General features: G+C 36.1%; 1 protein-coding gene across 8 annotated transcripts in view; it reads right to left on the bottom strand.

Moving 5' to 3' along the window:
• MARCHF7 (membrane associated ring-CH-type finger 7) overlaps positions 1–11,895 on the bottom strand; it is a 50,208-nt gene that overhangs the window by 4,428 nt on the left and 33,885 nt on the right. For 5 of the 8 annotated variants that reach the window (XR_002144457.2, XM_019809139.2, XM_019809138.2 and 2 more), the window contains exons 6-8: positions 10,648–10,817; positions 4,627–4,736; positions 1,195–1,308 (exon numbers count right to left, since the gene is read on the bottom strand). Coding sequence is in view for 4 of the 8 variants with exons in the window: in XM_019809139.2 (XP_019664698.1) it covers positions 1,195–1,308; positions 4,627–4,736; positions 10,648–10,817 (394 nt within the window). In the remaining 4 variants the exon portion in view is untranslated. Of the gene's footprint in view, positions 1–1,194; positions 1,309–4,603; positions 4,737–10,647; positions 10,818–11,895 lie in introns of all 8 variants that reach the window. The other 3 variants (XR_004620582.1, XR_004620593.1, XR_004620588.1) reach the window with 1 other exon arrangement.

The following is an 11,895-nucleotide window of genomic DNA, read 5'->3' as shown; positions in this document are numbered from 1 at the left end:
AAATTTGATAGTTCCAAAAGTATTTTAATTCAGTAAAGACTTCCACTTGAATGTAATTTCTATCTTTTACAAAGGCATGAATCCAACAGATCTTATTATATGCATTACATAAGGTTTCTTCATTTTAAAAAGTCACCTTTTAAGAAATAATTTTATGGCATTTACTAAATTTAGGTTCTACGATTTCTTAAGTTCTTAGAAGTCAAGAGATCTTTGCTCAAACTCTGAATGCTCTTGATAGCTCATTCTTTATTCTCTCAGTGATAATAATCTGTCCAAAAGACTCACAGGAATAATGTTCACAGGATTACAGAAAAAATTTTTTTTTAACCAATTTAGAAGCAGTGTATGTACTGGTTATTTGATAATTTTCAAAATAAAATAGAAACATTACATCTCACCAGAAACTTGGCTCTATTTTTATCATCAGTGAACATTTTAAAAATAGTTTGAAGTATATGTTTAGGAACACATTACAAGATATGAAGTGTTCACAATGCTAGAGTAATGAGATGTAGACCGAGCCCCTGCCAGACAAAATGGGCAAGGCAGCAGAGTATAAATTTCCTTCGGTATACTGAGGTAAGCAGTATCACTTTATTTATGAGCACTTAAAAGACAGCTAGCTCAAGTGTTACATTAAGATAAGAGTGAAGAGAGTAAACACACAATAGTCCCTATCTTCAGTAGTTTGTAATACGAATGCTTAAAAATTAGTACACTAGTAATCTTTTATAGGATAGTAACAAATGAAATTGAAGTTAATTTCCCATACTCTTTTGGTTTTTGGAGTTCAATTTCAACGTCAGGTTTCTAAGTTGTAATAATGAGTTGGATTTTCCCTCCCAAATTCAAAAGAGCATTTCCCGTAGGTGTTTTCAATTCCATCCCTGTTTTTCACTGAAATATATTCCAATTACCTTCAAAAGCTAGAAAATTACTTCTCTAAAAATATTCAAGAGCTAGAAAATTACTTCTCTAAAAATAACTTTATGAAAAAATTAGGCTGTTTGATACAGAAGTAAGAAAGACAGTAATTTCTATTAAATCTACAATAACTTTATTTTTAAGATACATTTTAATATAAGAGCTCCCCAAAGAAAATAGAATGTGAACATATAAAACAATGTGCTTTCCAAAGCAAACCCTTGCAGCATCGCACCCTCCCTTTCCCCCCACTCCAATATTACTTACTCGGACACGTGTGCTTGGTTCATTTGTATTTCCCATCATATCAGAAAAGCTTTGTTCGCACAAGTGCAATAACACAACTAGGTAGAGACCAGAGCTGATAAACTCATACTCAGCCTTCAAAAGGGAAGCAAACAAGAGAAAAGGAAAAATATGGAGAATGAAAAATTAGTAGAATGAGATTGACTACTCATAGTATACTGATAAACTAGAGGAAATGTATTTATATCCAGTTCCTAGGAAGGGATACAGAGCCATCTATTAAAAAAAAAAAAGAAATAAAAAGCTATCCTTCATAGCTTCATAAATTTTACTAATGCTATATAATGTGTTCAAATAGTCTTCCTTTATGTAATTATCTATGTAAAAGTGGGAAAAATCGGGGCGCCTGAGTGGCACAGCGGTTAAGCGTCTGCCTTCGGCTCAGGGCGTGATCCCGGCGTTATGGGATCGAGCCCCACGTCAGGCTCCTCTGCTATGAGCCTGCTTCTTCCTCTCCCACTCCCCCTGCTTGTGTTCCCTCTCTCGCTGGCTCTCTCTATCTCTGTCGAATAAATAAATAAAAATCTTAAAAAAAAAAAAAGTGGGAAAAATCATTTGATGGTAGAATGAATGCTCTTGTTCCCTAGAAAGCTCAAAATAGATTTCTTTACATAGATGGCTGTAACTGTTTACCTAAAAATTAGCATTTCATCTACAGCTATATCAATATATTACAGAACTAAAATCCTATTCTGATAGGTCAAGTGTTTCTTATGTAATTTAAGTAACTTAAAGGCAACAGCAAATATAAAAATGAACTTAAAAAAAAGATAGTAAAGTAACTTCCAGGTATCAATCGCATAGAAATTTGCAGTGGGCAAAAATAGTTCTTTGGTTCAAAGCTTTTCTGTTGTTTTGAAGCTAAGAATACAAAACATGAATATATCGTTTTATTAAAAATCTAATCTGTTCTTCTAACATAACAAAATAAAAATTATTTTAAAAAAATATAATCTGTTCTGTAATTGTTAAACCATGAACTATATGTAAATTGCATCATTTTTGATAATTAACTTATCTGAAATTAAGAACTGTATGTTCTTGGTACAAACTCGAGCGAGTTACTGATTACAGATTCTTCAAAATACTCAAATTTCAAACTGATTAAAAGTTTCTCTAGGGGCGCCTGGGTGGCACAGTCGTTAAACGTCTGCCTTATTAGGCTCAGGGCGTGATCCTAGCGTTCTGTGATCGAGTCCCACATCAGGCTCCTCTGCTAGGAGCCTGTTTCTTCCTCTCCCACTCCCTCTGCTTGTGTTCTCTCTCTCACTGGCTGTCTCTCTCTGTCAAATAAATAAGTAAAATCTTAAAAAAAAAAAGTTTCTCTAAATACTTCATTAATTGCTTATTTTTAACTTAAAAGGAAATCATGTGTCTAGAAGATTAAAAGAAGAGTTTAATGGTTATCACCTTGAAAAAGATGAAGGCATTGGATAATGAAAAAATAAACTGTATTTAAATAAGGGTAGTTGTCAGTCCACTAGAATCCATGATTCACAAAGAACAAAGATGTTAAAGCCAGGAAGCTTAATCAAGACTGTCATTTTTATAATGACTCCACCTAGTATTTCCTAAATTATTTAAGAGGCAGGTCATTAAAATCCTTGAAAATAATAAAAACATTCCCAGCTATACTGAAAAGCCAAAAACCACCTTCAAGAGACATGACGGAGCCCCTAAGAAAGAATGGCAGGAGAAAACCATCCTTTGAAACCTACTCAAATTTTGAGAAGACAAAAACAAAAAAAACCCCAAGAACAAAAACAAAAAAACCCACAAAATTCTTTGCATTATTCCGCCTTTCCATACTTTCCCCCACTATTACTTAAAATACCAATGTCCAGCTGTCTAGAGAGACGTCTTAAGAATTTAAGACAGTTCCTTACTGAAGTGGTATTCCCTTTCGAGTACCTTTTGGAGTGTTCTTCATTGAAGAATAAAACAATAATTAACATTAGAGTAGCATCTGTACTACAGCAACTGCCTAATGTTTCATTCATTAGATCGGTAACTCTTAACCCGGATATAAGCAATCAGCTTCAAAAGATCTGGGAATCCCTAAAACTATATACAGATTTTGTGTCTATGTATATTTTGTAAGGAGTGTTTCTGGTCTTAACCTGATTTTCAAAGGGTATCCATATTCCCACATTTAAAAAGTGAAGAGTGTCCACAAAAGATCATATATTGCGTGTTTCCATTTATATAAAATATCCAGAATAGATAATCCATAGAGACAGAACACAGATTGGTGGTTGCCAGGGGATGGGAGAAGGGGGAGGGAGCAACTGCTTAATGGGTATAGGATTTTCGTTTAGAGGGGAAAATGTCCTGCAACTAGATGGAGGTGATGGTTGCACAGCACTGCAAATTTACTAGAACCAATAAACTGTTTACCTTAAAATGGTTACGTTAAACTTCACTTCAACTAAAAAAAAGGGGGGCAAGGTGTCCATTACTCCTTCATTTAAAAAGTGTTTTTCCAGCATTCATGCATTCTCTTTCCATCATATCTCTTTTTATCACAAATATGCCAAGCACACTTGGATAGTATGGTCCTAGAGTCATCCTTGAAATCTCTTTCAACATCGTCCCTCCTCCCCTGAATTTTCCTTTAAAAAGGGAAAAATACTGAGCTCTAAGAGTGATCAAATCAATGGGGGGTGGTGATGAGGAGTAGTGATCAATACATACCAAAAAATCTGAGAAATGAGAGGAAAATATTTGAAATAAAATCTTAATATGATCGGAGAAATCCCGACATTATTCATTATATAAGTAACAGCATGACTGTAGTGATACAATACTGAAGGAAAGAGAAACAATGTGAACTTGGAACAAGTGATTTCATGTAAGATAACTCGGTCAACATAAAGGTGGAAGCGGGAATAGGGGGAAATAGGGAGGGTAGAGGGAACGAGACAGGAGGAAGAACGGGGGCGTTAGATATGTAGGTAAAAAAATTATTCCTAACATAAAAAATACAGAGCTAGGATGCAGATCTGTGGACCGGTGTTTCAATTATTTTCTGGACTCAGAGAGGCATTCACAACTGAGACAGCTATGGGGAGAGAAAGCTGACATTACTACTCTGGGATTAATTTCCTAAGCTTTTATTATTTTCAAGTTTATTTAGAAAGCATATGATGAATTTTACCTTAGACTTAAAATCTGTGACTTGGTTATTTGCCTTTCACTTTAGAAAGTTAGGGGAAAAATAATACAAAATTGTAAAATCATATAATACCTAATGTAATAACAGAATTAATTATATTAAAAACATTACTATTATTATTTCAGTGCAGGTTTTCTGACCATGATTTAATCTTTTCTTCAAGAGTTGTCCTTTATGCATAGAATAGACACTTACCAAATTAGGCAAAATATACTAACTTGTTCATTTGCATGAGCTCTATGTAGTTCATGAATATCAAAATCCTCCAGGTTAAGCTGCAACTTCTCTTTACACAGTTCACAGGTGGTTACAGCCTCTAATGAAGAACCTGGTAAAATTAAAAGTAAAGCTTAGTTCTGCTATGTCTCCACAAAACATTCTTCCTTGTGAAGAAAAAAAGGTTTTATTTATTTATTTGAGAGAACCTGAGAAGGGTGGGGAGTGGGGAAGAGGCAGAGGGAAGAGCAGACTCCCTCCTGAGCAGCCCAATGTGGGGGGCTTGATCCCAGAACCCTGAGCCAAAGGCAGCAGCTTAACCAACTGAGATACCCAGGCGCCCGTCGTAAAGTTTTAAGCTTAGAATATAGAAAATCAAAAGGGAGAAAGAAGTAAGATTGCACTGGTAACACTATTGTGCTTGTCAGGTCCTAATCTATGGTATTTAGGCCCACGTCCACTATTTAGGTATCTATTGTTCTTTGCCTCCCAGAAATGCATATACATCCCCCACCCCTGAGGTGGGAAGCTGACAAAGGAATGTCATCTGTACTTCCTACTTCCTCAAGTACCTTGGCAAGATGCCATGAAAACAATTTTAAATAATATAGTATCCCAAACAACAAGTTACCTATACCCAGGCCAGTATCTCTGATATGACAATACAGACCTTTTGTACTCTAAGAAATGTGCCTTCCCTATAAGCAAGGAGGGGAAAAAAAGGAATCCACCTCTGTCTAGATAAAAACAGCTCCTTTCAGCCGTAAAAGGAATGAAGTTCTGATACATGCTGTAACATGGATGAACCTTGAAAACATGCTAAGTAAAATAAAGCAGATACAAAAAGGACAAATATTATAATATGATTCTATTTATATGAATTATGCACAACAGGCAAATTCAGAGAGAAAGTAAGTTACCAGGGAATGGAGAGAGGGGGTAGGTGGGAGTTGCTGCTTAATACATACAGTTTTTGTTTGCAGTGATGATAAAATTTTCTAAGTGCATAGTGGTGATGGTCACACAACATTCTGAATATACTCAATGCCACTGATTTGTACACTTAATAATGGTCAAACGGAAAATTTTACATTATACGTATTTTATCACAAAACAGGAGGGGGGGGAAGCTCCCCTCAAGCCCATACACATTCAGTTACTGGTTACTCCTAAGCTTCTGGCTTATTTTCACATAGAGCTTTAAACTGAGAAAGATGTCCTGAAAGTTTGAGAAGTCATGGGACTAACACGGTAGAGGTTTAGATTCAATTCAACTAACATTTGTTGACTGTTATGTGCCAAGATTTAGAAGGGAAAAAGTATAACCCCTGTTGTCTTCAAGGAGCTATTAATACTCTTAAAACAGCCAAATTTGGGGCGACTGGGTGGTGCAATCGTTAAGCGTCTGCCTTCGGCTCAGGGCATGATCCCAGCGCGTTCTGGGATCAAGCCCCACATCGGGCTCCTCCACTAGGAGCCTGCTACTTCCTCTCCCACTCTCCCTGCTTGTGTTCCCTCTCTCACTGACTGTCTGTCTCTGTCACATAAATAAATAAAAAATCTTAAAAAAAAAAAAAAAGCCAAATTTGGCATACAGTCCAAGACAGCAATAGTAATTTATATGCATTTTTCTTTTGAAAATACCTGAACAGAAAGTGAGTGCTATTGTGAGGTAGTATGTTGTCTCAAAATGTCCTGTAATCAAATTACATAAGATATTCACAGTATTTCAAGGAATGAATAAAACCTAGTTGTGGTTGTTGTTTCTGTTTTAAGAGTCTAACATATTTAAGATTTTGAAATTAAAATGCCATCTGGAATATTTTAATTAAAAAAATTAGTATTTACCACTGAACTAAATTCAAGGTAAGTCCGTTTTATGACCTGAAGGAGACTATAAAGAATGTGAAAGATATTTAGCAGACATTTCCTAACACTATCCTCTGATTCAGAAGCAGGAAAAGTATGATTATAAAATATGGACCTTGGAGATAGACCATTTAGTACAAATTCTTACACTTCTTAGGGATTCATTTTTTCTCTTCTAGGAATTCAGTGACTTGTAGAACAACATTCAAAAAGGTCATCTACAGCTGACAAAAGTCCATTTATACCTACATTGTTTAGTCCAGGGCTGTTTCCACATATACCCCACCTCATTCAGTAGGCCCTGACTGCATTTGTCTAAATTCGTACGTCTATAGACTTGGTTTATTCATCTCTGCACATCCTGCAGAATTTAACAGTCCATACATGGCAGCTGCTTAATAAATGTTTAAATCAATTTTTACCAGAATGAATCTTCTACCAGATGGGACTTTTATATAAGTATGAGAAAGACTTGTGAAGATTTATCAGGAAGGTTCAGATCTTGAGATCTTTATATTCATTTGACCTTATCTTAGAAAGTACTTATTATAACCTGACAAAACCCATCAAATTGAGTATTTACCACATGCTCAGTACTATGAGAAACTATTCATAAACATCATCTCATCTGACCTTCACAACACCACCATGTGGTAAATATTACTCAGTTTTACTCATAATGGAACTGAGGCCCAATCCCAGAACTACTTAAGAATGTCCAAAATTATATCTAGGCATCTATATTTTTAAAAACTCTAATGAGGAATTGTGATTAGCAGTGAGGGTTGAGAACCAATGTTAAAAAACTTACTCAAGATCCTCCAGTTAAGTGTTAGAGCCATTATTCCAATCCAGTCTTGTCTAATTCCAAAATGCCAATGTTCTTAACACACTGTATTATCTGTTTTTCTGCCTACACAACACTAATAAGCTAACTGCAAATATTATCAGAAGGTGAATCACGTTGTTTTTATTTTGGTAATGTCTAACATTCCTGGGCCCTTACTCAGTGTCAAGAACCAAAGCCTCCATGCTAACACTCACTTCATCTTAATAATGCCCCAGGGCAGTGACCAAGAAAGCCAAGAGGCTGTCATTAACACCAAATGACTAAGAAAAGGCTGCTACAGGTGAGACAGGTCTGTCCCACCACTTTGGGATCAGATTACCTTAATACAAAACGTAGTCCCCTACCCCAAGGAGACCTTGTCTAACTAGCTACACACAAAATTTTCCCAGGAGCCTCATAATCTCCAGCTTGAACAGGTTATCCAAGTCTTCCAAAAGATTATTAAAATCAGTATTAATGCCATCATACCTCACCCATGATTTTCCCATGTCACCAACTATTATCAAACCATCAATCTCATACAAGTGTGTCCATTTATTAATCTGATCTAATTTCCCACCCTTCTCACCCTACTAGTCATTTTTACTATGTCCTCTGGTATTCGTGGTGTAAATTTTCTCTCATAACCAATCTCTTTTTTGATTAATCTCTTCATCTTCATGCCCAAATCACAGTGCCCCTCTAGAATGATACATTCTTTTTTCCCACAGCCCCTTGTACCTCAAGACCAAGAAGCAGAAATAAATAAATAAAAGCCATACCTATTGTTACTCTGAAACTCTAAATCCCTCCTCTTTCATTAATAATGTTAGCACCTGGCTTTCCATCTTTATCAACTTACTTCTTGGCTATTTCAATATTCACACACACTTCCTCAACATCCAAGCTTCTAAGTATTACCCTTCCCTACCCCAGCCATCCACTATGGTCACACCCTTGACTTTATCATCACAGTTTACTGCACTACCACTAAATCTGTACTTTAGGCATTTTCTCCAGTGTACCTACAATTTCTCATCATTCCAGTTTACCTGGCAATTCTCTTCAAAGTCAATGAGACTCAAAGACACTAACCCTACCACTTTCTCATTAACCACTTCCTGATGTTCTTATTCCCCCTCTTGATTTTACTTTCCATGGCCACCACAACTATGTTCTCACGAATATCTTTAACTCTCTTCATCATATTTGCCTAGCAAAGATCCCAACCCCAGCGAACTCAAATCCATGTCCATATCCAACCATCTGAAAACTGCTTCTAAAAAAAAGTACACCTCATTTTTAAATCATATTCATAGCCACAGATTTTTATGGATACTAGTACCTCCAGAAAAACCCTATACATCAAAATCTCTTACCCTGTCCCCTAATCAGCTGAAGACCTTACCTCATTTTATTAAGAAAACAGAAGCAGTTACACAGGAAGTCAAGCAAGCATTCTCTCATCAAAGCAACAAACCGATCAACATCTGCATCTACCTTCTAGATATAAAGTAATTTTTTTCCTATTAAAGGCTAAAACCTTTCTTTCCATTATGTCTTTTATTAATAAAATAAAACATGCACCAGAATCTCCCACCACTTCAAACTAAAACAAAAACATGTCCTATGACCCCATTTTACTTCCCATTTCCTCCCCCTTATCACCAGTCTCCTTAACAATAAAGCTTACTGGAAGAGGCGTCTATGTGGCTGTCTCCTGTTTTACCTTGTTTTCTCTCAATTCCATTAATCATGCTCATGATTCCACCATTCCACAGAAACTGAAGTCACCAAGGACATTCATGTTACCAACTGCCATTTCTTTGTTGTATCTCTTTGTGATACCTGACAGGGTTGACCATACCCTCTTTAGAACACTTTCTTCTTTTTGCTTACACAACACTACATCTTCTTAAGTGTTCTTCCTACCAGATTGAGGCTACTCCTCAAATCTCCTCTGCTCCCAATACATGCCTGGGTGCCCCAGGGCTCTGTCCTGGCCTCACTCCTTTGAGACCTGTTCTTGCTCTAGAGATATTAATCCCACAGCTTAAAATTAGTATGTATGTGCTCTAATTCCCCAAAATGTAACTTTCAGCACTACTATCTCCTGAAACACCAGGTTTGTCTAGCTAACTGCCTAGATGACATTTTTAGATGGTTCTCTTAATAAGCAGTTTGCCTAAAACAGAATTCTTTATTTCCTGCCCCACACTTATTCCATTCCTACTCTTCTTTTAGTTCAGTAAATGGCCCCATCACTTACTTAGTTGTTCAAGGCAAAAATACAAACTTCTCAAACTGTTCTTTCTCTTTCACCACATCCAATCCACTGGCAAGTCATATAGAATCTACCTCCCATACATACCAGAATCCATCCATTTCTACCACTACCATCACCATCTCTTGTAAAACAGCCTCGTGGATGGACTCCCTGCCTCTACTCTTGTCCCCCTAAAATCCATTCTCCACAGAGCAGCCAAAATAAAATCATTTTACTCCCCTGCCTTTCAGTGGCTTCCCATCACATTTAGACAAAAATCTAAACATTAGACACTAGTTTTAAAAGTCTTAAGTGAGATAACCTCCACTAATCTCTCTAATCCCAACTGTATCACCCATCTCCTAGCTCACTAACTATATTCTTGCCACACTGCATTTCATTCAGTTCCTCAAACACACCTGTCATGTTACCACCTTAAAGTTTTCACACTAGGAGTTTCCTCAGTTGGAATGCTCTTGCCCTCATTTTGGAATAGCTCCTCTTGTTCAGTTTAAATGGCCTCACCTCAACAAGGCATTCCTTTAACACCCAACAGCACCACAAAAGCAAGTGCCTTGTCTGTCTTGTTTACCATTCCAGATCCCACATCTAGAACTGTGCCTGGCTCCCTAACAGGTACTCAATAAACAATGAAACCCTGTAATAACCTTAGTATTACTGCACAACAGCATTAGAAACAAATATTTCTCAAGGACACATAGCTGGTAAATAGTTAAGTATTATTTCTTCAATTCAAAAGGATCTTACATGATATAAGGATCAACCGTGATAATCAATTAGAGTTATCAAACATCTAAGAAAAAGTAGTTTGTTGGGTTAATGAAATATAAGAAACACTATGATAAATTAAATTTATAAAGCAAGACTAATGAATGCTCTTCAATGGCTTTTTGCTTCAAAAAATAACATACATTTGATAAGAGTATAAAGTATAACTTTGACAATAAATTATAATCAGATTTGCTAAATAAAATACATTTATATGACCATCTCTTGGAAAAACTGTGAAAACAAAATACATAAAAAGGTAAATCTCACCAGAGTTAATTTTGGCCTGTAACCACTTTTTCATACACTCTTGGTGGACATACTGCAAACTTCCTGTGCACTTGCATGGCTCTATCAGCAAGTTAGATGATGACGCAGCTGCCATCTGACAAATTCTACATAAGTCACCTTCTTCTTCTTCAGAGTCCTCTAAAAGGAGGCTAGAAAGGAAGGAACGTTTCATAAACAGAGCTATGATAACTCATCCTTGTTGGTCATTTCCAATCATACCTACTCTCAAACAATGTCTTTGTTATGTCTACTCACATTCTGAGTAGAAAAAACCAAAAAACCTTAAAAAACAGTGACCAACATAAAAAAACCAGCTCAGTAAGAATGAAAATTACAAATATTTTAAAGGTAAATGAAACAGGGTGTCTCCTCTTAATTCTTCAAATGCTTTAAGTAATTTTCTTTGATATCACACTTCAAACTCCTTATTTTTCACGATCACTTTACAAACATCCCTAAGAGATTTTAATTTCTACAGTATCACAGACTACTTCAATCCAATAGTATAAAGGAACATACTTATCACTTTTCTCCCCCACCTCCCAAAAAAACTTTCAGGACAACTTCAATAAACTAAATAATGACTTGTGTTTTTTTCATTTACATGCTATCAGAACCAAATATTTATACTGATAAAACTTTTTGTATTAAATCATAGTAAAAACCAATAGGTTTTTAAATTCCCCATCTCCCCTACCCGCAGCAATATTACTCAATCATCCTGATTTTTACAGGGCAGGCTTTTAAAGCGTAAGCCTTTCCATTAACCTATGTTCTCTAATAGGCAACATGTACTACTTAATTTAAATGCAAAATGTAGCTGTGTGTGTATGATTTTTTGTTAAAACCCCCATTACCTTGGTCCACTGCTGGCATGAAAGAGTTGCTATAATGACATTAAAGCTAACACTACCAGGGCAGTGAATCTTTCTCCAAGGAAAAATAACAAACTTTAAGTGCAGGAAGAGAATAGTCCCATTTTGTCCTACGTAAAGAAAAAAGGGAATGTAGTGGCCTAATGTCCAACACCTCAGGCTCCCTTTATGCCTAGAGATTTGAATGTATTTCTTGTTAAAAAAACAAAACAAAACAAAACACAACAGTAACAACTATGCTTCCCAAAAATTCTATCACGTTAGGCCTTTAAAAACAAGAAAAAACAAAAACGCACCCCACAGCCTTCACTTTACCTGAGTCTTTTCTCCCTACGAGCATACTTTACATGTA

The sequence above is a fragment of the Ailuropoda melanoleuca genome, chromosome 2 (genome assembly GCF_002007445.2).
Source record: "Ailuropoda melanoleuca isolate Jingjing chromosome 2, ASM200744v2, whole genome shotgun sequence".
NCBI lineage: Eukaryota > Metazoa > Chordata > Mammalia > Carnivora > Ursidae > Ailuropoda > Ailuropoda melanoleuca.
Note: the sequence above shows the minus strand (reverse complement) of the source record. Positions and strands in the feature narration are given on the sequence as shown.